Source organism: Vigna unguiculata, chromosome 9 (genome assembly GCF_004118075.2).
Source record: "Vigna unguiculata cultivar IT97K-499-35 chromosome 9, ASM411807v1, whole genome shotgun sequence".
In the NCBI taxonomy this organism is placed as follows: Eukaryota; Viridiplantae; Streptophyta; class Magnoliopsida; order Fabales; family Fabaceae; genus Vigna; species Vigna unguiculata.
Window position 1 is genome coordinate 713,594 of NC_040287.1, and position 26,482 is coordinate 740,075.

Below are 26,482 nucleotides of genomic sequence, written 5' to 3' on the forward strand. Positions count from 1 at the left end.
AGCGAGCATTATATATATAGACAAGGGAAACTATATTTAGTTTAAATTACCTAAATATAGAATTGGAGATGATAAAAATATTCATGTTCGCAAGTATCTGCTGTGGATAGTTAATACCCACGGATATTTATTATGCACATGTAATAGATAACGAATATTTTAACACTCATTCATAGATCGGTCGGACCCGGGTATACACTAACTGTACTCATGGACATTCGTTACCCCGCAACAAAATTTAAACTAAGATTTAATATTATTTTATTAAGTTAAAATCAATTAAAATTAAAATTTAACATATGTTTTATTAAAATAATTTTAATTTTAATTTAATTTATATTTAATTGATTTTTTTTTGTAATTTTATTTTTTAAAAATTAGAAAATATATTTTTTAAACTTCTACGGATATTCACAAGTACTCAAATATTTCTAAATATCCACGAATATTTTTTAAGCAGGTATCCAACATTTAACGAGTGAATTTTTTTGTTGCAGGTCGATTTGTGAGTAAGTATTATATGTGTCCGATTTGATCCATTGTAATTTCTGTGTAAGATCTACTTCATTGATTAAATGACTACAATTTTTTTTCAAATGATTTTAATAAGTTGAGACCATTTTTTGATATATTTTTTCATTCAACTTTGATAGATTGAACAAACACTATCAAATTCTCCTACATTGTGAGACTTGTCGTCATTTTCCATTTTAGTTAATAAGAATAATGAGAGTAACTCATTGTTTTACATTAATCATGACATCATTTTTGTATTAGTCGCACAAACTCCAATTTTTAAACATGTAAATATAAATAAATAAAACCACAAGACAATATTACAATTATGACATCTAGTTAATAAAAAAATTTAACTATGGGGTACTCAATAGAAAATATAAAAAATTATTTTAAAAACTTCACATACTAAAGATAATTAAAATATTTAAGTTTATACAAAATTTGAAACTTAATTAAGTAAATTATTTATTGATTCTTTATAAGTAATTTATAACATATTATAATTGATGAATATAGTAAATATAAAATACAATAATAAAAACTTTTTAAATAAAAAAAGAATATTTAGGCCTCGTTAATTGGAGTATATAGTAATTGGGAATATATAGTAATTTAACTTTTAGGGAGGACATAGTAATTTAACATTTAGGGTTTTGATTGACAACATAGGTATATATCGTAAAGAAAAAAGCTACAGGGGCGCACACGCATCATCCTCTGGAGCAACACTGATGATGTAAGACGATCGATCCGATGTATTAAGTTTTCTTAGATCATTTAATCTTATTTAATACAAGTTTGTTATTTGTTATCTGTTATTTTGATTCAATACTATATTCAAACTACTGCGTTCTTCGATCTCTTCATTTGAATGCTATTTGGTATATGTTTTTGCGTCGTGTATTATTCTTTCGTTTATTAGATCCAAGTTATTTCGTTTCTGATCTAAGTTATACTAGTCCTTTTTTGTTTATAGGTGTAAGTTGTTTTGTTTCTTGTCAAAGCAGTACACAGAACATACACAAGCAAATGAAATTTTAACTTTTACATGGTTTAGAATAGAGTAGTGGTGGAGAGGCTAAGTAGAGCTTTTACCAATGGAGAGGGATGATAATTATGAAAGCCTTCTGTTTGGTATGCAGTTATATAATACTTTTTAGGGACACAATATATTATTTTTAGTGATCTAGGTGAAGAAGTACGCGAATTTGTAGACTTAGCTCACTGAGATAATAGAAATGGATTATAAGAAATTGGATGCAGAATCCAAATAGATATTGGAGGAGATTATAAGATATTTATTTTACATAGAGTATTGCTATCTAGGTGAATGAACACATGTTTAAATAATATGTTGTGATTGTTCTTATAATGTTATGGTTCTTGCTTGGTTTGATTGATTGATCAATGATCACGGAAGCTTTGCAAGCATAGAATGTGGATGTTATGGAACATGGCATCTGTAGTTGACAACTCAGAGTGTTTTTGAAACCAGAATTTCTGAGAAGCCTATATTTTTCAATCTAACAAGGAACTATACGAGCATTAACCAAAGCACCTCCAACCACCATCTTGCTAACCCATGCAGCCCTCTCTCCAAAACCTATCGATCTTCATCAATTCTTCCTGTTGCTTGGTGTGGGCTTGACATATAGTGTAGAGCTTTTGTATTTCGTCTACCCCCCAATGAAGCTTCACAACTTCTCTACTCTGGTGCTTAAGTATTGCATACGGTATTCTTCACTAAGTTATAACATATGCTCGCTACACAACAGACTGCACCCCTACCCACTTGACATATTCAGCTAATTAGAAAATATACATCGATACAAACTTCATGGCTCTTGTTCTGCTGTATAATACAATAACTATGCGAGAGCTTTTAAATTATTACAATAATATACCAGTTAAACTGTAAAACCAAAAAACATGGTTTTGGGTTGTAATTGGTTCAGTCTTAAATTTTTTGTTAGTGATCTCATTGGCATGTATATGTCCGTCTTTATTTGAAGTTGTTTAATAATGTCTCGGAATTTACCAAAATTTTATTACTTCTATTATTTGAACCCAAAGTGAGGGCAAAAGTTCCTCAAGCTGGAGCATGGTCCTGCGATATTAATGTTAGGTCCAAATGTTAGGTCCACAGTTGTTGGAAAATGTTGCAAAGGAAACTTTGGCATGTCAAGTCTTGCATTCAAATGATTTTCAATACAAGTTGATTTTATCCGGTGGTAAAGAATCATACTATGAACAATTTAGCAAGACATCATATTCTTCCCCTCATGACACCTGGAACTGAGAGTACTATTACAAGTACTAGAATTAAGATGCCAAATATAGGGAGTGAAGGATTGGATTTGTCTGTTCATCGTTTTATCAACAGTCAACAGAAACTCAAGAATGATTCATTTCAGTAGTTACTTCAAAACCCCTGTGAGCCCCGAACATATTATTCCAAATCCTGTCATCCATAAAATGACTACTGAGATGGAGAAGATGACAAGGATTCTAAGGTGTTTTCTTTCATTACCATATAAATGTTAATATCTATGTTACATATGATTATAATGGAAAAGTGTGATTTGCGACATCCACTTTGCCATTGAAACGTGAGACAATGATAGATTAGAATGGAATGACTTTCAAATTGTTTGTTATCACAAAGTGCAAGAAGACGAGATATAAGGTGAGGATTTGGTTAAGCTAATTTTTTATAAACCTAGGATGTTCTTTTATACATAGAGATAATATTTCAAGGTAATAACTTGGAACTCTAGTATTTAGGGAAATATACACAACTATGTTACTTACTATTCTTGAAGTCTCACATTGGACTTGTCCCTTCCTAGTATGAGTATTGTACAACAGTATTCGTTTCTAGAGAGTGAATACCTTAGAAGTGTCTAAGGTATGGATGAAAAGAAAGATGTCTTAGTGGTTTTTTCTTGGTCTCCACCTCACCTCACCTTGAAGTTCAATTCTTAAATTGTGTCGGACTATACTATAACAATAACGCCTATCTTGTAATGATGAAGAAATATCAAGATAAAATGTGGTAAGAGTTAGGAAGAAACTCTAGTTAGTTATTGAGATATTAGCTTAATATAACTTATATTGATTTATAGGAAAAAGGAATGATCATTTCCAGTAATCATATATTCCCAGTGTTGCTGTTTTTATTATGTATAGATGGATGTGTGGAGGCTTCCCTTTGATAGCTTATTGTGATGCACCAGAACCATGGCAACTAGGATTTCAAGATGCAGCAACACCTATAATGGAAGGAATAATGGCCTTGCATCACGATGTCTTTTTCTTCCTTATTTAGATTTTGGTGTTTGTATTATGAGTCTTGGCTCGTGCTTAATGGTGTTTCAGGTCTAAAATTTGTCCAATCCTACGAATGATTTTTCATGGAACTTGAAATATGTAAAGGGTGTGCTGTTTAAAACTTCTGATACTTGTCATATACTGGGACCCCCTTCCCTCTGGTCCCTTCTATTGTTATTCATCCATGTTTGGTACTACAATTTTCCATTTGGTTATCCTCTTCGTATCGATCGTTAATCTCAGCGCTAGCATATGAAGGATATGGCATCTAAACTTTCCTGTATCTGAGTGTTTATAGTAAGCCAATTTCTTATATTTGCGGGCATATCAAGTTAATTACTGTATATTATGCTAATATCTTCATCTGCTTGTCTCGTAGGTTTAAACATCTGAAATCCAATTGGGCTGTTAGTAGTACTGATAAAAATGTCGGAGGGAACCAGTTTGGTGCTGGAATCATCTGAAAATGGTACGGATTTGTCTCAGGAAGACATTGACACCATCGAGGAAACAGCAGAGGAAACAATTTTGTCAAGACAAACTTCTGTCAACCTTGTTCCTTTTATTGGTCAAAGATTTGTATCTCAAGAAGCAGCTTATGAATTTTATTGCAGTTTTGCTAAACAGTGTGGCTTTTCAATTAGACGACACCGAACTCGAGGGAAAGATGGGGTTGGAAGGGGAGTTACAAGGAGGGATTTCACTTGCCATCGTGGTGGTTATCCCCAGATTAAACCTTCTGATGACGGAAAGGTGCAAAGGAACCGCAAATCATCTCGCTGTGGTTGCCAAGCATACATGCGTATTGTGAAAAGGGCAGATTTTGATGTCCCTGAATGGCGTGTTACTGGTTTTAGGAACACACACAATCATGAGCTATTAAAATCCAATGAGGTGCGCCTTCTTCCAGCTTATTGTCCGATATCTCCTGATGACAAGAGTCGAATATGCATGTTTGCTAAAGCTGGAATGTCAGTAAGGCAGATGTTAAGACTGATGGAGCTGGAGAAAGGTGTCAAACTTGGCTGTCTTCCTTTTACAGAGATAGATGTAAGAAACTTGCTGCAGTCTTTCAGAATTGTGGACAGAGATAATGATGCCATTGATTTGATTGCTATGTGCAAGAGGTTAAAGGATGAAAACCACAACTTCAAATATGAATTCAAAATAGATAGTAATAACAGGCTTGAACATATTGCATGGTCCTACAGTTCATCCATTCAATCATATGAGGCATTTGGCGATGCTGTAGTTTTCGATACCACCTACCGAGTAGATGCTTATGACATGTTGTTGGGATGTTGGCTTGGTGTGGACAATCATGGCATGCCTTGTTTCTTTAGTTGCGCACTTCTACGGGATGAAAACATACAATCTTTCTCATGGGCTCTCAAGGCAAGAACCTTGTGATACTCTAACTTAATAATCTTGCGTGCCATTTCCCAATTGCCTGCTCTCCAGTGTAGGTTTGAGTTACTGTGCCAGAACCTACAATATGTTAGCTTTTGATAATGCTTTTGCAAAATAAAATGTGAGCAAATTAACTGTATAAATATAAATTAGTAAGAGTATCTAATGAATAGTATTGTTTGGTTAGCATGTGGCACAAGTTAAAAATTAAACATAGCATTAATTATTGTCATTGAGTTACCCTAATTACTTGAAGAATAAAGAATCAAGTGCTGCTTGTATTTTCAAGGTAAGAACCTTAGCATGTGCCCTATTAACTCCTATAAACAAAACCCTTAATGTCAAAGCAGCAAAATATTGTACATAGTTTTTCTTTTCAACGTTTGATTCTTTGAAAGGAATATTTTTTTTTCTTGATTGTAGAATAACGAGGACAATCCATTTCCTGATAGTTTTGTTGAATTTTTTATGCTGCAAATTTCCTTTACATGATGTTTGAGATTTGTTTCGGGAGTTTGTGTTTTTAACCTAATCATCGCCACACAGGCTTTCTTGGGGTTCATGAAAGGAAAGGCTCCTCAAACAATATTGACGGATCACAACACTTGGCTGAAAGAAGCTATTGCAGTTGAATTGCCTGAAACCAAACATGCTTTTTGTATATGGCATATACTTTCTAAGTTCTCTGATTGGTTTTCTTTACTTCTTGAATCACAATATGATGAGTGGAAAGCTGAGTTCCACCGGCTCTACAATTTGGAACTGGTGGAAGATTTTGAAGAAGGCTGGCGGCAAATGGTTGACAAGTATGGACTCCACACAAATAAACATATCATTAGCCTATATTCATTGAGGACATTTTGGGCTTTACCATTCTTGAGGCGCTACTTCTTTGCAGGATTAACCAGTACATCTCAGTCTGAGTCCATTAATGCTTTCATCCAACGTTTCTTGAGTGCCCAATCTCAACTAGACCGTTTTGTGGAGCAAGTATGTGATATATAATTCGTCTTTAGTTGAATTTCTTGATATGCTATGCCATTTTTAAATATCACTTTCTGCAGGTGGCTGATATTGTTGATTTTAATGACCGAGCCGGAGCGAAGCAAAAGATGCAAAGGAAACTGCAAAAAGCGTGCCTCAAAACTGGTTCGCCTATTGAATCCCATGCTGCCACTGTACTCACTCCTTATGCCTTGAATAAACTTCAGGAAGAGCTAGTTTTGGCGCCACAATATGCATCCTTCCTGGTTGATGAAGGTTGTTTCCAGGTCAGACACCATTCTCAGACAGATGGAGGGTGCAAAGTATTTTGGGTTCCTTGTCAAGAGCACATAAGCTGCAGCTGTCATCTGTTTGAGTTTTCAGGCATCTTATGTAGACATGTGCTACGTGTCATGTCAACTAATAACTGTTTTCACGTCCCTGATCAATATTTACCAGGTCGATGGCGAGGCACCGGTTCATCTTCTGTTAACCACTTCCGGGGTACCACTAGTAGGGATCAGCCCGAAAGGATGCAACTTTTGGAATCCATGGTTTCAACATTTTTTGTGGAATCCATTGAAACTGAGGAACGTCTGGATGTTGCTTGCGAGCAAATTTCCATGGTGCTATCACGCATCAAAACTCTTCCTAGGTCTCCACATGGGGTGAATGACATTGCATTTGGTTATCCATCAGATTCACTGATCCTCCCAGAGGTAGAAGATGCTAATGGAATGATTCACAGCTTTACAATCGCAAATCCCCATGATTCTATCACTACAGGAAAACTGAAGGAAAGAAGGGCCAGAGATGGAGTCGATCTCACAAGGAAGCGAAGACAGTTTCCTGCACCATTGTGTGCTCAATATGGACATGATCCATCTGATTGCTCAATAATGGCGACTGACAATATGAGTGGAGATGCATTAGGGTACTTGTAAAGTGGGTGGAAGTAGTATTGTTGTACAAAGTAAATGCATTTTTTTGGGGGGTACATAGATGCATTTTTTTTTTTTTTATTTCGGATGCATGTAATGAGCATTTGTTATATTTTGCTGCACCCCAGTGGTACAAATGTTCCTCCCTCTTTTTACATGAACAAATGTTTCGGTGCTTCTTGCACCATTGTATGGGCATGAGAATTTAGATTTGCTTAAATACATAAATCTTTTTGCTTCTACTTCTGTCTTCAAACATGACGTTTGTGGTTGTGTAGGTGTCACTTTGTCCATTAACAGTTGTAGTTAACACTAAACTGCTTTTAATCTCAATGAAGGAGTAATTCTCCTATTTTATGTATTAGATTCACTTTCATCTTTTCTCATTTTTTATACATGGTTCAAGATCATATCATCGGGATTCATTCACTTCAGACAACATTTTTTTTAGTTTTTTTCTTCTCATTTTTTATAAAACTAGTTTTTAAGAAATGACAATCAACAAATTGAGTTGTAAATGTTTTTTTTTTTTGATGGTTGGATATACTTTATTATTCATAAAATTTCATATCCAACATATATTTATATGATATTGAGAGGTGAATATAATTTTGGGTTTCTTTTTCAATTTTTATTATGATTTTAATTATGTGATTGACATGTGAAGATAAAAGACCATAATTGTGGTGAATTTGTATGTGAAAAAAAATAATTATGTAATTTGGGAGCTAAAGGTTGCACCGGTGATAATTCCTTACTAGTTGGTATTAAATATTACATAATGAGAATTAATGTAAAATTTGAACATATAAATTTTGATTTTTTTTTTAAATTAATATTATAACTCACCACCCACTTTTTTTTTTATTGTACCTCATTATCCTTTTTCAAACTAAAAATTAGAATAATTTCATATCCTTTCATTTTCTTATTAGTTCCCAATCATCTCTATTCATAATAATATTTTTTTTTAGGACAATTGGAACATATATAACACACAGGAATATTTTAGAAAATATTAGGTTACTTAACCCAAAACTCAACTTGAAGAGAGAGTATTTATTATATTTTGTTTTTGGCTGGATGTAAATCCAAACAATCATTTCTAAATTATTTTATTGAATATTCAACTTCAAGGCTAATAAATATGTTATACTGTAATATTTTGACAACTAAATTTAATAATTTTTTTAGATAACATCTTTTAAATATTTTTAAAATATAGAAAAAATAAAAGTTACTTAAAAGATATCATCAAATAAGAAAAAAATATTAAAATTTAGTTGTTAAAAAATAATTTTCTTTAAAAACTTAAAATATAAATTTACCAACTATGTTTTAAGATATCACCATCACATTTCATTCTCAATATTCTCCATCACTAATAGGGTAAATAATTTTCAATTTTGATTGAAAGAAAAAATGACCAAAATGATTGTGATTATCATCAATATACGATCATAATTAGAATTACAATATTAATGAGCTAAATATGCTTTTATCTTTCTTCAGTTATTCTTAATAAAGTTCAACTAGATGTTTTCGTGCAATACAAATACAAGTTCAATTTCATTTTGTTTGATATTTTCTACATCTTCTCATTTTTTATGTTATTTTTCAAGTTTTGGCGAGAAAAGTTATTTTCATATCTTCATTCAAACTCATATTTACAAAGGACCTTAACCACAATCACTGCCATAAAAATTATTTGATTACATTCAATGAACCAAAACTAATAGAATAAATCAAGGATTTTTCATCAACACTCATTATTTTGTTTTAGCAAGATTTCATAACATTGTAAAACTAATAATATAATATAAAATATAAATAATAAAGAAATTTAAAGTTAAATAATAATAATAATAATAATAATAATAATAAGACATTAAAGAGATCTTGAACTTTTGAATTAGAAAACAATTCATATAAAACTATACTCTTGCGAGATAGATATATAAGAGAAAGATAGATATTTTAAAATAACTTTCTTCGTATTTTCATACGAGAGAACAATCTTATATTTATAAAAACAAATACTACTTTTAATAATATAATTCAAACATGATAAATACAAGAAAATTATTAAATAAAAATTAAATTAAAAAATAATAATAATTATTATATAAATTAAATTATATATTATTTTTTAAGTGAAAATTTATTAATATTTAGAATAGTCTCTATTACTATAATAAGAATTATAATTAATTTATAAATTAGAATTTAAATTATCTCTTTCACTGATTACAAAAGTTTTAACTGCATGTTATTTCCTAAAAGTGATACAATTACACAAGCGACACAGTTTTAAATTCATTTCACAAAAATAAAAATTACAAACATTTTTAAATAAAACGTAGGAGCTTCGGACAATAAAAACACTCTAAACTATAAACACAAACTTAGTTACTCCCTCCACTTTTTTTAAATATATTCTTTTTGAAAAACTCTTTTCTTTTTATTTAACTATTTTCCATAAAATTTAAGATAATATTAATTACAATTCAATAGTTTATATTTATATATATATATATATATATGTCTTCATTAAGGTAAAGTAAAATATATTGCATTTATTAATTGAATATATTAGTCATACTTTTTTTTAAGGGACATTCATTTGGTGAAAAATAAAATGTCTTTTTATATGATAAAGTATATTGAATTCAAGTGAAACACATGCCCCTCTAGAGAGTTCAAGAGTCACTCGTGAGAGTTCACGATATATATATATATATATATATATATATATATATATATATATATATATATATATATATATATATATATATATATATATATATATATATATATATATATATATATAATTATTTTGTTGTTTATTAGTGTGCCACGACACCTCCCATGAATGATAGATTACAAAAATTATTCTTTTCAAAATATTTTCATACAGTGGAGAAACAATGGAATTAAATAGAAACTTATTTATATATATTGTTGATTTGATTAAAATAATGAAAGTTGGTATGTTTTATTTATCCAATGTGAAAATTGATTTAGATTGATTTTTTGCAATATATTTTTTTCATTAAAAACTAATTGAAATTTGAAAAAGCATTCTTTAAAAATATTGTTATTTAAAAATATTATTTGTTAATTATCAATAATAATTATAAAAAATTTAGAAAAAATGAATAAATAAATTTGTTTTAGAAACTCCAATTTTAAGTATAGTAGTATAAAAATAAATTAATAATTTATCTAATCATCTCTATAAAGTCTCACACTTTCTTCTAATCTCATACAGAATTTAATAAATTAATATATTGAACTAATTAATATATCAATTAATTAAATTAGATGAGAGTGTTACAACATAATAACCTATAACTTAACAAAAAATACATTTAAGAATCGTGCGGTTCGAATGATATACATATGGCGATGTGTTGACCAAATATAAATTAAACTTTATTAAATTATTAATTATTAAATCATATATATATATATATATATATGTTTAACTAAATAAATTTATATTTTTCGAAAATAATTATGTACATTTTTAATCATCGAATAAACATGGAGTATATAGTAATTTACCATTTAGGGTTTTGATTGACAAGGTCATAGATATATATTCTAAAGAAGAGCTACAGAAACGGCCACGCCGCATCGTTGGGAGCAACACTGATAATGTAAGTAGATCGATCCATTGTTTTAGGTTATCAGATCATCTATTCTTATTTAATATAAATTTGTTATTTGTAATTTTGATTTGTATTCAAAGTGCTGCGTTCTTCGCGATCTCTATTAGGTATAGATTTTTCAGTTTCTTCTTCTCTCGATCTAAGTTACTTCTTTTCATAGATCTAAGTTATTTCATTTCTTCCGTTTATTAGATCTAAGTTTACTAGTCCATTTTTGTGTATAAGGTATAAGTTGTTTCGTTTCTCCTCTGTTTTTTGGTTATGGTTAATAGCTATAATTTTTGTGTTTTTATAGGATATAGAAACCATCAAAGTAATTCCATCCCCAACGGTCCAAACACGAAAATTTTGGTAACAAGAACTAGTCCCAATGAAAAAGCAGAAAAAATCGGATTCGTAAAGAATACTACTCCTAGACTTCCTAATATGAGACCTGATCCAAGAAAGATTAAAATAAAATCATGTAGCGATTCGGACAAATCCATTATATGTAAAATAAAAGATAAATAGAAATTTCATGACCTTATTGATATGACCAGGAAAAAACTTGTTAAATACGAAAATTATCTGTGCATAGAAATTCACCAAATCCTAAGATAAGATATGTGAATTGTTATTTAGGATGGATTTTTTTTTTAATTTTTTTTCTTTTTTATGTTTTTTTATGTTTTAGAATAGAGTGTTGGTGGGATCTTTATCTTTTACATACTACCAACGGAGAGGGAGGATAAACGATTATGAAACCCTATGCATATGATACTTTGGAAGCACATGATTTCTATTATTTTTTGTGATGAACGCGAATTTGTTGATGAGTTGATACACTGTTATCATCGACATGGATTAGAAGAAATTGGACCTAGAATCCAAATAGATATTGTGGATTATAAGATGTTAATTTTACATAGAGTATCGTTATGGAGGTGAATGAACAAATGTTGAAATAATATGTTAGGGTTGTTTTTATTATGATTGTTGCTTGGTTTGATTGATCACGGAAGCTTAGCAAGTGTAGAATATTGGTAGGTAGGTCAGGGAAGGTTTGCAAGCATAGAATGTGGATGTTATGGAACATGCAATCTGTTGTTGACAACTCAGTTGTTGTGAATCATGAGTTGCATATTGTGCCCCCACCCACTTGACATACTCGGCTAATCAGAAAATGTACACCAGATACAAACTTTATGCCTCTGGTTCTGCTGTATAATACCATAACTATGTTAAAGCTTTTAAATTATTACGAGAATATTTGAGTTAAACTACATAAGCAAGAAATATGGTTTTGGATTGTAATTGGTTTAGTCTTGGGTTATTTTGTCAGTGATCTGTTTGACATGATTATGTGTATCTTTATTTGAAGTTATTTAATAATTTGTCTTGGAACTAACCAAATTTTTATTATTTCTGTTATAGTGGAACCAAGGTGAGGGAAAAGTTCTTGAAGTTCTAGCATGGGCCTGCTATCTCATGTTAGGTCCACAGTTGTGGGAAAATGTTGCAAAGGAAACTTTGGCATGTCAAGATTCTTGCAGTCGAATGATTTTCAACGCAAGTTGATTGTATCCGGTAAAGAATCATACTATGATCATTTTAGCAAGAGGTCGTATTCTTCCCCCTCTAAGGCACCTGGAACTGAGAGTACGATTACGAGTACTAAAATTAAGATGCCAAATATAGGGAGTGAAGGTTTTGCCTTTTCATCTTTTTTATCAACTGTCAACAAAAATTCAAGGATGATTAATTTCAGTAGTTGCCTCAAAACCCCTGTGAAGCCTGAACAGATTGCTGCAAATCCTGTCATCCTGAAAATGACTACGGAGTTGGAGAAGATACCAAGGGCTCTAAGGTTTGTGTTCTTTCATCACCATTTAAATGTTGATGTATATTTTAAGTACGATTGTAATAGACTAGTGTAATTTGCAACATCCTTTTTGCCATTGAAAGAGAGTCAGTGAGAGATTTAGAATGGAAATGACTTTCAAATTGTTTGTCATAACAAAAGTGCAAGAAGACGAGATTAAGGTGGGAATTTTGTTAAGCTAATTTTTTATAAACCTAGGATGTTTTTTATACATAGAGATAAAAGTACAGCAAATGCACTTGAATTATGAAACTTTTTACTGAAATATTCAACCTTAATACTCTAGTATTTAGGGAAATATACCCATTTATGTATCTTCCTGTTCTTGAAATCTCACATTGGATTTGTCTCTTCCTAATATGAGTATTGTAGAATACTATTCGTTTCTAGAGAGAGAATACCTTAGAGGTGTCCAAGGTATGGATGAAAAAGGAAGATGTCTTAGTGCCTTTTTCTAAGTCTCCACATCGCCTTGAAATTTGATTCTTTAATTGTCTCAGAATCTATAACTTAAGATAGACTAGAACAATAGTGCGTATCTTGTAATGATGAAGAATTATCGAAATATAACGTGGTAAGAGTTAGGTAAAACTATAGTTTGTATTGAGATATCAACTGATTATCATAACTTGTAGTGATTAATACTTTACTATTTTTTTTTTTAGAAAAAACGATTGATCATTTTTAGTAATCATATATTCCAAGTGTTGTTTTTATTATGAATAGATGGATGTGTGGAGGCTTCCCTGCGATAGCTTTGTGTGATGCACCAGAACCGTGGCAACTAGGATTTCAAGATGCAGCAACACCTATAATGCAAGGAATTATGGACTTACATCACGACATCTTTTTCTTCCTTGTTCAGATTTTGGTTTTTGTGTTGTGGGTCTTGTCTCGTGCTTTATGGTGTTTCAGGTCTAAAATTAGTCCAATCCCACAAAGGATTGTTCATGGAACCACCATTGAGATTCTCTGGACCATACTTCCCAGTATCATCCTCATGTTCATCGCCATACCATCATTCACTTTGTTATACTCAATGGACGATGTTGTAGTTGATCCTGCCATTACTATCAAAGCTATTGGGCATCAATGGTATTGGAGTTATGAGTATTCTGACTATAACAACTCGGATGAGCAATCACTTGCTTTTGACAGTTATATGGTTCCAGAAGATGATCTAGAATTGGGTCAACTGCGTTTATTAGAAGTTGACAATAGAGTGGTGGTACCAGCCAAAACTCATCTGCGTGTTCTGATAACATCAGCTGATGTACTTCATAGCTGGGCTGTACCTTCCTTAGGTGTGAAATGTGATGCAGTACCTGGGCGTTTGAATCAGATCTCTACTTTTATACAACGAGAAGGAGTTTACTATGGTCAGTGCAGTGAAATTTGTGGAACTAATCATGCTTTTATGCCTATTGTTGTGGAAGCTGTTTCTACTAAGGATTATGGTTCCTGGGTTTCCAATCAAATCCAATAATCCCACCAGGTTGGGGTTGGTGGAGACAATGACGACATTGATATGGTGACAGAAGTAGCAGTGACAAGAATTGCTGATGGTCAAATTAGACAAATAAAACTAGGTATTTTTCAATGAGTATTTCGTATTTGAACCAAAGAATTGTCTCAGCAACAGAATTAAGTTTGTCACTGTCTATTTGCACTTGGTTTGTGTGTCACATTTTATTTTGTTAAAATAAAACCTGAAACAATTGTATTTTGTTATGTGCCATACTTTTTTTGAGAAATCAAATGCATACATATTTATTTGTTGGAAGTTTGTGATGTGATTTTATTTGATTTTGGATAAAAAATTTATACAAGTTAATAGAAATATGTATATAATGGAATTTGATCTGATTCAGTCTAAATTCGTTCTGCAATGCTAATCTAGTCGAATTTCCTTGTAAGTTTTTGTATTTGATAGATAAATTATTTCAATCACATGAAGGAGTTATCTATGTTTGTTTGAAACTTGATTTTGGATAAATAAGTGAAATGTTTGAAGGATATGAGATTAATGATGCGCGTTGGGGATGATTAAGTCTTTTTAAATAAGAACATTATATTTTTGAATAGATAAATATCGATTATTAAAAATTCTTATCTGTTGTCCTTCAATCAAATTGAAAAATCATTTTTAATGGAACATCCAACTTACATTTATAAGATGTTATATCACTCCAAAATAAATAACACACCATCAAACCAAATTATTGTTACATATATGTGAATCATAAAATCCTCCAATATGAATATATAAGAATCTAAGGATTTGCTCGTGCATAACATAAACCAGTTACACAATAATGACTTCATCACTTGCTTGGTATTCACTTACGTAATAATGACTTTATTACTTGCTTGTTATCTACTTTTCTCGTTAAGTTTAAGTTTCAATTCAGTTTATGTATAATTTTTTATTTCAATTGTTTTCCAATTTAAAAAAAGACTTAATTAGGTCATTTGAAATTATACCCATTTTCAATTTGTGTTATATTGTTTTTCTTTTTAATTTTTAATTTTTCGTAATATTTTTTGTTGTCCATGTGATATTGATAGGACAATGCATGTGGCATTGGCAGGTAATGTCACATGATAGTATTAACTTCAAGTATTATTGACTTGTACTTAATTTATATATTTTTCTTTGATTTAATTGTTACTCAATTTTTTAAAAACATAAGAACATTGTTCCTCTCCAAATTCAAATTTATAATTTATATAAATATTGTACTAATATTTTTATTAAAATTTATTATCTATATATTAAATTAATCTTATAAAAAACATGAATTAATAATATATTAATTTTAAATATTTATTCTTTTTATACATACGTTTATATTTAATTAGTTTTAATATTGTAAAAAACATGAATTAATAATATACAAATAATATATTGTTAAAAATTAATTTTAATTACAAATAATAGTACAAAGTTTATACAAATATGAAATTTGATTTCAATTTAGAAAGAAATAATATTGTTCCATTTCTAAAAAATTGAGACTATATTGAATATATATATATATATATATATATATATATATATATAACAAATTAAATAAAAGACATGTGACACTGACAATGATAAGTGATAGTAATACTGAAATATGATATTATTTTGTCATGTCACATTATGCGATCTGACACGTAAACAATATATTTTTAAAAAAAATAAAAAATGAAAAAAAATACTAATTGACATGTGATATACATTTAATGTTGTTAATTATTTTTTAAAATAAATTTAATTGATGGAATTTAAAAAAAATCAAAACACAATTAAAAGAAAAAGCTAAACAAAGAAGAATTTGAAAATTTTAAACTAAAATGAAACCAAACGAATAATTAAATACCCAATAATATATCATAACCCACCAATAATCACATACAATTATTAGAAGTATTTATACAATATATTTTTCTTTTAATATTTGGATGGAACGCATTATTATATTTATTATCCTAAGAGTTATAACTTTGAAAATGTGTAAAATGAAATGAAAAAGAAAAACTTAATACAAATCTATTTTAATGATCATCTTCTGATTAGACATCTCAATTCCAAACCCTTTTTACTCTTAATTTTTTCTTAAGCTTTTCTACATGTTCAACTTTATTTTAATAAAACACTTATTTTATTATCAAAGAGCAATTGAATAGTTTAATTAAATAAAATAAAATAAAAAAGTACTTTTACTTTTATTTTATGAAAATATGTTATATTGTATGCTCTCCACTTATTTTTGACTAGAGAAACATGTCTCACGAATTCTTGAGTATATAAATTTGAGCGTAGTTCATTTTCTTTCACTTCTCAAGGAACAATATGGTATCGGAATTTTGTTAGTACTTGAAAATCATAATTTCTTGAGCTTATTGAAATTGTGAATTACTACTCCTAAGAATAATTAAGTTCGGTTTGGATGGAGAAAAATATTGTTAAAATTTTTTATATTTCATTTTATAAATCAAATAGTAGTTGTTGATTTTAATTTAAATATTTAATTCATCACTACATTAACTGACTTAATGAGAGTCTGGGTAAAATTTATAGAAATTAAAATTCTCATGTTTTTCATGAAAATATTTTTTTTTCAAGAAAACTTTAAAAACTTCAAGGAAAGTATTGATTGAATGTTAATTTAAAAATCAAAACCAAACATGATGAACAAGTTTCCCAACTTCCGATTCCTGAAAAAAAAAAAACTTTAAATGAGCTGAAATTTCAAAATACAGAACAACAATTTTTCAAAATTTTAAATAAAACGTAAAATATAGATAATCCCTTTAGCCTTTTACAGAAAAGAAAAAGATTAAAGAGGCATTATTAAACACGATGAACAAGTTTTCCAACTTGAAATTCCTAAAAAGAAAAAAAACTTTCAATGCGCTGAAATTTTAAATACAGAAAAAAAAAAGCCCAGTAAAAAACGAAAAAAAATGGTGAAAATAAAAGAAAAAGGCCCTTAAAAAGGAAAAAACTAAAATTGCTCTCGTTGAGAGTCGAACTCAAGACCTCCCGCTTACTAAACGGGTGCTCTAACCAACTGAGCTACGAGAGCTTTTTGATTATAATGTAATCATTATGCTATTAATATTAAAAATATGAAATGTTATTTAATTTTATAAACATTAATTAAGAAGTTGTGTATTTTTTGAATCGGATAGTTTTATTAAATAATTCACACTTTAAAAATTTGAAAAAGAATTTGAGTTATTATTAATTGCAGTAATAAAAAAGCTGTAAGAAATAAATTTTAAATAGTTTTCTATATATTGAGATATTAAAAAAAATAGTTATAAGAAAATTCCAATATATGTGTATACATATGAATAATTACATTTAAAATTATTGATTTTAATTTTGAAAAATATAGCTAATGTAGTTTTAATTACTTATTCTGATATAGATAATGCTTTATACAAAGATATAGTTATTACTATTATATAAATAAACCTAAAACTCATAATCTTACTGTCTCCTCTTGCCGGTGCGACAACAAACCCCTCTCTCTCTCTCTCTCTCTCTCTCTCTCTCTCTCCGACGTACATTTCTTGCGGTTTTTGATCTTAAGGTTTCATGGACTCCTCAGATTCGTGGGTTTCCACGCGCATCTCCACTTCTTCACGCCGCTATCATTCTCGATCTGGTCTCGCACTTATCTCCACTCTCTTTATTCTGTTGTTTGAATTTGAAAAAAGGGTTTATTATTGGATAGAAAAGGTTATGATATAACCAATTGCAATTGTTGTTGCAGATCTGTACATGGAGGAGAGTGAAGGGAACGATGATTTAAGAGCGGAGTACCTCTGCCCTTTCTGCGCCGAGGATTACGACGTCGTTTCCCTCTGTTGCCACATTGACGACCACCATCCTATACAAGCCAAAAACGGGGTCCGTTTCCCCTTTCTTCTTTCCACTTCCCAATTACCAATTACCGACACAACCTCTTAACTTAATATCAAGGTTTAAAACTTATTTTAATCCTTCTAATTAAAAAAAAAAAAATTCATGTTCCATTCATGCTCAGCATACATGTCTTTAATCACTTTTAGTTGTAGTTATAGGAACTTAAGTCATTAAAAATGTATATTTAGAGAGTGAAAGTAATTAAACAAGTAACTATATAAGAGGTTTTCTCAGTGTTGTAACTATATAATATGTAATATTTACGAGTATAAAGTTGAAAGGAGTTGTTAAACATGATTTAAATTAGTGATCATAGTAAAAGATAAATAAATTATGTATTTTTACTACTACTCTCAATTCCTTCAAGTTCTTAATGAGGATGAGCGAGTGAGTTTGTGGGTGGGTTTATTTGCTAACTCAACCGCAATATTGGTTCTGTTATGTTCTGTGCTCACATGACATGATTTTTTAGCGGATTGCTTGTTTCGCGCGCTAGGTCGTGTTTCTTAATTGTTGCTTGGTGCTTGTGTCTTCAGGTGTGTCCTGTTTGTGGCAAAAAGGTAGGAATGGATCTCGTTGGACATATTACCACGCAACATGGGAGCTTCTTGAGGATATCCTTTTTGCAATTTGGTTCTTATGTTTTTTGATCATGGTGTTTCTTTTCGTCTTTGATTCAGTGATTTGATAATTTTAAGTTGACGGTTCAGTTGTTTGATGCTCGTGAAGTTTGAAAATTCGTGCACGTGTTTAATAGAGAAAATCTGAAGTGAAATGATTTTTTTTTTATGAAAAGTTAAAATTAACTTACGGAATTTAGCTTTTGGAAATGTAGGATATTATAAATTTTAAAAAGGTTGTCATCCATAAATTGATTTTAACTTAAGAAGGAAGCGTGATTCATTTTATTTTCGATTTTTTTCGTTCCACAAACATTTAAACTATACCTAAATTTGTTGATGGATAAAATTTCAATATGCATGCATATTGCCTTTTAATAAAGGAAAAGAGAAAAAAAAATGAAACCTGTAAAATGTCATGTGAAGATTCTTCACGTGTCTATGAGCCAATTTGAATATGTTTCTATTAAGCAAGCATTGCTTTAGTTTGTTTGAAATGAAGAACAGTGGTACTCGACTATGCATGTTTTATCTGATGTATTAGATTTTTTTCAAATGTGGCAAATTGTTTGGTGTAGTTATTCGTGTGATTTCAACATTGTTAAATGATAATATCATTTGTTGAATCTGTCCTATTTAGTTAACTATGTATGTAGAACAAGAGTCTTTGAGTAGGGGTGACAAAGTATGCACTGACTTTGAATATCTGTAAAATTAGCTACAAATTAGTAGGATAGATAGCCGCTAATTGGATGAGTGTAGGATATGTAGATGAGTCTAGGAAGATAGGTATTTACTTGTAAATTTTGTTGTGGACGAGGGCGTGTAGTGTACTATAGTACTTATCCCACCCTATACCTATTTTATTTTTACATGGTTTTGCTAACTTAAACCCATTTGTTTTTTGGAAGGAGTAATTTAGCAAATACACATTGGATGTGTTCTAAATTTTTTTTTACCTAAAACTTACTAACTCATTTTAAAAGATAAGTGGATGTAAGTTAGCAAGCCTGATTCCCATTTGCTAACTCACCCACTTATGTTTTAAAAATTTTGCAGTTATAACTTGCAATCTTACTCTTTCTAATAGAACAAGTGTAAGTTAGCAAAATCTATTAAAGAAGATAAACATATTCATGCATTCAATTTTTTTCGTGATTTTGGAGAAACCAACAGAAATGCATCTTAACAATATGTATTGAGTGTTATAACGAATAACAGAAGGAATCAACTATATCCTTTCATTTAAGAATTAATTTTTATAATTAATATTCTTTTATTGATTTATACAACTGTGCAGCAAATGGCACATGAATGAAGATTAAAGTTGTTTATCCACACACCATAATGACAAATACAAATATTTTATTTTTAAATACGGGCACAGAAAAGGGTGCGAGTAATTTACCCAGTTCCTATCCGTTCTCGTTCTTACCCAAATCGTATTTCCTATTGCATTGCCTTTAGTAACTATTTGATTTCAAGTACTGTTCATTTGGCCAGATGATTTTCCATAACCAGAACTTACGTGCAGCGTAAAAGGAGGGTTAGAAAAGCAGGCTCGGGCTCTACGATTTCTATGTTGAGGAGAGAATTACGAGATGGAGCCTTGCAGTCACTTCTTGGAGGTTCTTCATTCATAACTTCTCCCAACTCTGAGCCTGATCCTCTGTTATCATCTTTTATGTTCAGCCCACTTGTTGCTGATGAGTCTTCGAGTGCAACCCCTCCGGCTTCCATCCAAGGCGCTCTTGTCAAAGAAAGCTCAAAGGATCATTTCTTGGAAAGGTAGGAAGGTTGATACCGCCGTGTTATTATGTTCTGCTATTCTTGAAAAATTAATAGGAAATATTTAGGTTGTTTGTGTAATAGTTATAGTAATGGGTGCGTCTTATGCTCTATATGTGGTTAAATTTGTGACCATTTTCGTTTTTAAAACTAACTGATGAAACAGATAACGGTTTCTTGCATTCAGGTGTTCATGAATTGGTTGTGATCACATAACTAAATGATCACATAACTCACATTTCGAATACGTATTTGAAGTTTTTATCGAGATATAATGAGTAGTTCGATCTGCATTCAATGGTTGTGATTAGTGGAATAACTTGAACTGTTACGATCATTTTAGCATCGTGTCACCCTGCTTCGAAACCTTTTCATTCATTTTGTGATTCACAACTATTCCAACACTTATAGTCTGACAATATTATGTTGTTACAGAAAACCTAAACAGCTACAGCTGTCAGAAGAAGATAAAGTAGAGAAAGCTCGGAGGTTTGAATTTGTTCAAGGGCTTCTGTTGTCCACCATTCTTGATGATAAATTATGACTGCATTTGTAGCTCGTATGCCATTATTGTATTAGGAGCTGGAGCTGTAAGCACGAGAGAGAGAAATTCAGAATGATACGAAGTGGCAGTAGTTACACTGGATATATATATATATATATATATATATATATATATATATATGTATTGTGTCTATAGTTTTGTTCATAAATGCAACTTTTTTTTCTTATCCTGCTTGTCTTCTATGTTAGTTCCGAATAACCATTGAGAATAAAATTCGTTTCATTAGTAGAATTTATAATTGTAGATCCCATTCAGTTAAGGTTTGTCTCTTGAGTTTTTTCTAGATGGTCCTTAAAGAAGGCATTACTTGAATTTTTGTAGGGTAATTTTAGCAGTTCTTCCTGGCCAATTGGTTGAATTTTTCTGATAGGTTTTCGGAACCAAACGTAAGTTAGTTATTACTTGAATGTTTCAAAACTAGATAGAGTGCGAATTGAAAAGTGTATTTACATACACATTTAAACCTTTTCTTCATTATCCGGTAAATCACGGCAGAAGCAAAAACTGGTGGTTAGAAACATAGTTTTGCTTAATTTTCTTATTATTTTATTCTCTTAAACATAGTTTTACTTTATTTTATACTGTTAATGAGTCTAGTTGAATTAGTTGTTATAAGCCTTTTAATATATGTTTTGGATGTAAAAGGAAGAACTATTTAACAATTAAATCATCTTAATTTTTATTACTATGAACATATATATTTTTCTCATAATATCAGAACTGAAAAAAGTACAAAGAAAAAAAAATGATTGCATCATTTATTATATGTATGATCTCAACATTTACTGAAAGACAATTACTTTTTATAGGCTCTTTTTTCTTTCATCTACCTCATTTCTCACTCTCTCTCTCTCACACACACACACACAGACATTCTATATGTATTTTTTTTTTTTTTATCAAATCACTAATTACTTTTATCTCAGTGCTCTCTCATATTTTCTCAAGAATCCACTACATTTCATGGTGGGTGAATATGACTTCTATTGCAGAAAAAACCACCACCATTTTTTACTAATGAGTCAACCTGTTTCTCCAAATATTTTCTTTCCACTAAAAATTATGCCATTAGAGGAGAGACCCCACCAAAATGGTACAAATATACCTAACCATCACACATGGCCAATGCAGGCCACCCTAGCCGGCAGCCACCACTGCTATATAAAGACTTCCCTTTCCACATTTCATACACCAACACCAACATCACTGTCATGGGTGTATTTACTCAGGTTTATGATACCCCTGCTGCTGTGCCTCCTGCAAGGCTTTTCAAAGCCATGACCTTGGATTTCCATAACCTCTTCCCAAAGCTTGTGGATACCATCCACAGCATTGAATTCACCCAAGGAAATGGTGGTCCTGGCACCATCAAGAAGATCACCACCATTCAAGGTCAGTAAGTACAAAATGCTACCTTTTAATTAATTCAATACATGAAATAGCATATACTTACATAAGATTCTAGAATTGAAAGTTGTTGTGAAAAAGAACTTGATGAATGTGTGAATGAAATGAGCATGGGAGCAGGTGAAGAAAGCAAGTATGTGCTGCACAGGGTTGATGCAATTGATGAGGGTAGCTTTGTGTACAACTTCAGCATAATTGATGGCAGTGGCTTGCCTGAGACATTGGAGAAGATCTCATTCGAGAGCCAACTGGTAGAAGGCTCCAATGGAGGAACAATTAGGAAGGTGCATGCCACATATTTCACAAAAGGTGAAGCTGTTCTTAGTGAGGAGGAACTGAAGGCTAACCAAGCCAAGATCCAAGGACTTGTGAAGCTTGTTGAAGGCTACCTTCTGGCAAATCCTCATTACTGAACCTGTTTGCAGTAAATCATTCAAATCTTGGCTATGATGCAATCCTTCATGGATATCTGCATGCATACTCACCAATAAATTAATAATGTTTTTCTAAACTTTCCATTGGTGAAGATATAGTCCAATTATAACATACTATAGTGTAATAAACCTACAAAATTAGGTATAAGATAAACCAGAACACAGAAAAGCACTTGAATAGTTTCATGCAGAAAAAAATAGACAGTGAGGTTAGAAGTCAAAACAAAATGGCCATTTGGAAAGAGAAATCTACAATATATGAGTAGTTAATGCAATCAATGAGTTACGTAAACTTAATTTTGATGAAAGATATAATTATAATTGAAAATGTTTCTTATATATAATTAATTTAAACAATTTGCCATATAAACTAGCAATAGAAAAGTGTGTCTGTTTCACTTGTTGACACAACTAAAATAAATATTGGAAGCACAATGGAGTGAAAGAAAATGAATGTTTCTTGTAACTTTGTCTTAAAATAAGCTTAAAATGAGAATCTCAAATATTATGAACACCCCAATTTTTATTATCTATTTTAAAGTAATAAGTAACTTGTTAATACATAAGCACCTAATTTAACTAAAAGGTATAAAACTTTTAAATTAACCAGATTAGAGAACACATCTTAGGTTGTGAATTTAGAAACTTTGCCGTCCATCAACTCTTTGTCCTTTGCTTCAGTCAATTTCCAACTTTTTCTGTCATTGTCTTCATAGTTTAACTATAATTAAGAAATTAAATATACTAGTTCATTGTATAATTAAGTACAATTTTAAATTCAAAATATGTTTAAAATTATGTTATATAGGCTTTCATTATCGGCAAACATACAAGTTTATTGTTTCTATTATTTGGTCAATTTGGACAAAGTCCAAAACTTTGATGACAAATAATTCGATAGAAGGATGTTGGTAACACATATTTTAGGTATTTTATAACGTTATTAATTACTAATGTATTATTGTTATACGTAATTTATGTAAAATTTATTCAATTATAATAATTTTTTATTAATTCATAAAAGGATTTGCATTATTTAATGGAACTCTTCTGAATTTTATTAGATTATAAAGAGCATGGTAAAATACAATGCTATTTTTTATAAATTGTGATATTTCTCGAGGGATATTACGTTGTGAGCATGCAGATGCTAATTAATTGCTAATCAAGTATTAGTTGAAGTAAATTCTATTATTGGTAAAAGATTTAATTTAATCTAATTAATTAGATTGGTTGACTATTAGCAACTATTTTTTTAAGTGAGAATATTTCTTGGTATCTTTTTTATTATTTTAAGGTTTGATGACATCGAACTTCTTGAATCATTCTGAATACTACAAAATTAATTCTAGATATATCTATCAGAGTAAAGACAACGTATACAAGTAAAATAAAATAAGGAATTATTTTATGAAAGATAATCACATCTTAAGTTTTCACAATTAACTTTATTATATATTACCAAAAATTATAATCCTACATTTTTGTTAATTCCACTCTTGAATTATAATAGATATTCAGATTAGTTCTAAATCTTTCAAGGCAAAGACAACACATAAGCTATTTTTAAAAAACAATGCGCAATTACTATAGACAAAAAAGGTAAAGTGCTGTGATTTCATTAACTTGCAGTAATAAATTTCTTTAGTTTTAAAAAATAAATAAAGCCGGCTTCGATTTCACATGAGTTTTATATCTCTCGAATAAATGAATGTTACGCAAAAATAAAATAAAATAAAACTCACTATACGTAATCAAAATAATAATAAATCTATTTTATGTTTCAATTTAATTAATCCACTTTGTTTGAATCTTAAAATCTAACTCGAGTCTTAAGTTTTAATTAGTAACACTTTCTTTAGAATTAAATTTCTATTTCAATAGTTTACACAATGCATATTTATATTAAAACTTATTATGAGTTACGAAAAATAAAATCTCGTTTTAAATTATTGTCATAACCTCGTTGGATGCTTGATTTCATTGAATTCCACTATAATCTAATTGGGTAAGAAAGTTCCACAGTATTATATTATAAACATGTTTGAATAAACTAATAAATATTTGAAAAAGTAAAAAAGAAAAAGAAGCTAATATCTAGCATAAGTTAAAAAAAAACAAGTTATTAGAACTCATAAATTAATTTATATGAAAAAGATTGATTGCAAGAACTCTTTGACATTTTCTTTTCAATATTTTTTATCATGAACTATATAGATAAAACCTACTATGAATTCATAAAACATTAAAAAAGCTACATTATTGGTAGCATTTTGTTCAGAGAATAAGATGTATTTATTCCATTCCAGCTTCTGACTAATTCTTAGTCTTCATTCCCCTAATCTCATTATAAAACTTGGAATATACTATGATCCAATAAATAAATGAACATCGTGAGGAGCACCAAGGAGAGTGAAGTTGTTGAGATGATTAAGTAGCATTTATGAGTAAGAATGGTTTCTGGTGTGAGGCTATATAAATGCCATCTCTCCCTATGCCTTAAACCACATCACAAACTAATAATAAGCACACTCTAATCTCAGTATCTGTGTTAATTAATCTTCTTGTGTGTTTATCATCGATCATGGGTGTTTTTGCTTACGATGATGAGAACTCCTCCACACTGCCTCCAGCAATATTGTACAAAGCTCTCACAAAAGATTCAGACAGCATCATCCCAAAGGTTATTCCTGTCATACAAAGCATTCAAATTGTTGAAGGAAATGGTGGACCTGGAACCATCAAGAAGCTAACAGCTATCGAAGGTAATCCTTAACAATTATCTATTAGGAATCAAACTCGTGACCTTAACTCTGATACCAATTGTTAGGATCGAGCGCTTATTATTAGACTAAAAGCTATAGACTTTAGTCAGAACACAACTTTTTTACTTAAGAATGTAACACAAGTTCAAACATCACGATTCGATTTATTTGATTATGACCTGGTCCACTTGGTCTCTCTAATTGCAATAAAATGTGTTTTTGAACTATGCGGAGTGATATATTGTATGATGGTTTGCAGGTAGCGAAACGAGTTATGTGCTGCAGAAAATCGATGCAGTGGACGAAGCTAACCTGGGATTCGACTACAGCATAGTGGGAGGACCAGGGTTGCATGAAAGTTTGGAGAAAATCACACTTCAGACAAAGGTGGTGCCTGGTCCCGACGGTGGCTCCATCTCCAAGGTTGCCGTCAAATACCACACCAAAGGCGATGCACCACTCTTGGAGGCTGTGCTCGAAGAATCAAAGGCCAGAGGAACTGGTTTTTTCAAGGCTGTGGAAGGTTACGTTTTGGCAAATCCTGCACAATACTAGATTCATCTGTTTTTCTTCGAAAATTTGTCTCTTCTCGTGGCTTCTTGAATTTGGTCTGGTTTGGTTTAATTTCCTTGCGAGCAAATGTTGGTTTTATGTGACATTCTTAAGTGTTACAGTATAATGTCGGTGAATTTGGTTGAGTACTGTAATATGATCGAAAATCTGTGTCTTGTTGGTGTTGATGTCGATCTCCATGTGTTC

At 30.5% G+C, this 26,482-nt stretch overlaps 5 protein-coding genes and 1 non-coding gene across 10 annotated transcripts; 5 read left to right on the forward strand and 1 right to left on the reverse strand.

Annotated features, from left to right (window-relative positions):
• Positions 1-1,145: 1,145 nt before the first annotated feature.
• Positions 1,146-7,426, forward strand: LOC114162517 (protein FAR1-RELATED SEQUENCE 11-like). Of its 4 annotated transcripts, XM_028046436.1 has the most exons (5): positions 1,146-1,255; positions 4,229-5,244; positions 5,806-6,249; positions 6,324-6,530; positions 6,703-7,426. In XM_028046436.1, the coding sequence occupies exons 2-5, from the start codon at positions 4,276-4,278 to the stop codon at positions 6,913-6,915; spliced, it is 1,833 nt and encodes a 610-aa protein (XP_027902237.1). In that variant the 5' UTR covers positions 1,146-1,255; positions 4,229-4,275; the 3' UTR covers positions 6,916-7,426. The 4 variants fall into 4 exon arrangements, with proteins under 4 accessions (XP_027902237.1, XP_027902234.1, XP_027902236.1 ...); XM_028046433.1 differs by having other exon boundaries at positions 6,324-7,426; XM_028046435.1 differs by lacking the exon at positions 1,146-1,255 and adding an exon at positions 1,256-1,274 and having other exon boundaries at positions 6,324-7,426.
• Positions 7,427-10,717: 3,291 nt separating this feature from the next.
• On the forward strand, positions 10,718-14,502 carry LOC114163077 (cytochrome c oxidase subunit 2, mitochondrial). Of its 2 annotated transcripts, none has more exons than XM_028047146.1 (3): positions 10,718-10,846; positions 12,272-12,704; positions 13,446-14,502. In XM_028047146.1, the coding sequence occupies exons 2-3, from the start codon at positions 12,310-12,312 to the stop codon at positions 14,203-14,205; spliced, it is 1,155 nt and encodes a 384-aa protein (XP_027902947.1). In that variant the 5' UTR covers positions 10,718-10,846; positions 12,272-12,309; the 3' UTR covers positions 14,206-14,502. The 2 variants fall into 2 exon arrangements, with proteins under 2 accessions (XP_027902947.1, XP_027902948.1); XM_028047147.1 differs by lacking the exon at positions 10,718-10,846 and adding an exon at positions 10,947-10,965.
• Positions 14,503-17,222: 2,720 nt separating this feature from the next.
• On the reverse strand, positions 17,223-17,296 carry TRNAT-AGU. Its single transcript has one exon. It is a non-coding gene; the product is annotated as a tRNA-Thr (tRNA).
• A 396-nt stretch (positions 17,297-17,692) lies between these two features.
• Positions 17,693-21,348, forward strand: LOC114195896 (protein DEHYDRATION-INDUCED 19 homolog 4-like). Its single transcript, XM_028086330.1, has 5 exons — positions 17,693-17,884; positions 17,993-18,129; positions 18,681-18,758; positions 20,293-20,552; positions 20,988-21,348. The coding sequence occupies exons 1-5, from the start codon at positions 17,815-17,817 to the stop codon at positions 21,094-21,096; spliced, it is 654 nt and encodes a 217-aa protein (XP_027942131.1). The 5' UTR covers positions 17,693-17,814; the 3' UTR covers positions 21,097-21,348.
• Positions 21,349-21,888: 540 nt separating this feature from the next.
• On the forward strand, positions 21,889-23,068 carry LOC114195898 (pathogenesis-related protein 10-like). Its single transcript, XM_028086331.1, has 2 exons — positions 21,889-22,509; positions 22,645-23,068. Exons 1-2 carry the CDS (start codon positions 22,236-22,238, stop codon positions 22,935-22,937), a joined length of 567 nt encoding a protein of 188 aa, XP_027942132.1. The 5' UTR covers positions 21,889-22,235; the 3' UTR covers positions 22,938-23,068.
• Positions 23,069-25,357: 2,289 nt separating this feature from the next.
• On the forward strand, positions 25,358-26,463 carry LOC114164176 (protein LlR18B-like). Its single transcript, XM_028048738.1, has 2 exons — positions 25,358-25,723; positions 25,983-26,463. Exons 1-2 carry the CDS (start codon positions 25,543-25,545, stop codon positions 26,276-26,278), a joined length of 477 nt encoding a protein of 158 aa, XP_027904539.1. The 5' UTR covers positions 25,358-25,542; the 3' UTR covers positions 26,279-26,463.
• Positions 26,464-26,482: the final 19 nt, after the last annotated feature.

What these genes read in the sequence shown, in the direction of transcription:
- LOC114162517 (XM_028046433.1), top strand. Translation starts at nt 4,276, where the DNA reads ATGTCGGAGGGAACCAGTTTGGTGCTGGAATCATCTGAAAATGGTACG. An exon ending in CTTTCTCATGGGCTCTCAAG is followed by an intron (nt 5,245 to 5,805) that starts GCAAGAACCTTG and finishes ATCGCCACACAG; the next exon opens with GCTTTCTTGGGGTTCATGAA. An exon ending in TAGACCGTTTTGTGGAGCAA is followed by an intron (nt 6,250 to 6,323) that starts GTATGTGATATA and finishes CACTTTCTGCAG; the next exon opens with GTGGCTGATATTGTTGATTT.
- LOC114163077 (XM_028047146.1), top strand. Translation starts at nt 12,310, where the DNA reads ATGGGCCTGCTATCTCATGTTAGGTCCACAGTTGTGGGAAAATGTTGC. An exon ending in AAGATACCAAGGGCTCTAAG is followed by an intron (nt 12,705 to 13,445) that starts GTTTGTGTTCTT and finishes TATTATGAATAG; the next exon opens with ATGGATGTGTGGAGGCTTCC.
- LOC114195896 (XM_028086330.1), top strand. Translation starts at nt 17,815, where the DNA reads ATGGACTCCTCAGATTCGTGGGTTTCCACGCGCATCTCCACTTCTTCA. An exon ending in CTATACAAGCCAAAAACGGG is followed by an intron (nt 18,130 to 18,680) that starts GTCCGTTTCCCC and finishes TTGTGTCTTCAG; the next exon opens with GTGTGTCCTGTTTGTGGCAA. An exon ending in AAGGATCATTTCTTGGAAAG is followed by an intron (nt 20,553 to 20,987) that starts GTAGGAAGGTTG and finishes ATGTTGTTACAG; the next exon opens with AAAACCTAAACAGCTACAGC.
- LOC114195898 (XM_028086331.1), top strand. Translation starts at nt 22,236, where the DNA reads ATGGCCAATGCAGGCCACCCTAGCCGGCAGCCACCACTGCTATATAAA. An exon ending in GAAGATCACCACCATTCAAG is followed by an intron (nt 22,510 to 22,644) that starts GTCAGTAAGTAC and finishes GCATGGGAGCAG; the next exon opens with GTGAAGAAAGCAAGTATGTG.
- LOC114164176 (XM_028048738.1), top strand. Translation starts at nt 25,543, where the DNA reads ATGGGTGTTTTTGCTTACGATGATGAGAACTCCTCCACACTGCCTCCA. An exon ending in GAAGCTAACAGCTATCGAAG is followed by an intron (nt 25,724 to 25,982) that starts GTAATCCTTAAC and finishes GATGGTTTGCAG; the next exon opens with GTAGCGAAACGAGTTATGTG.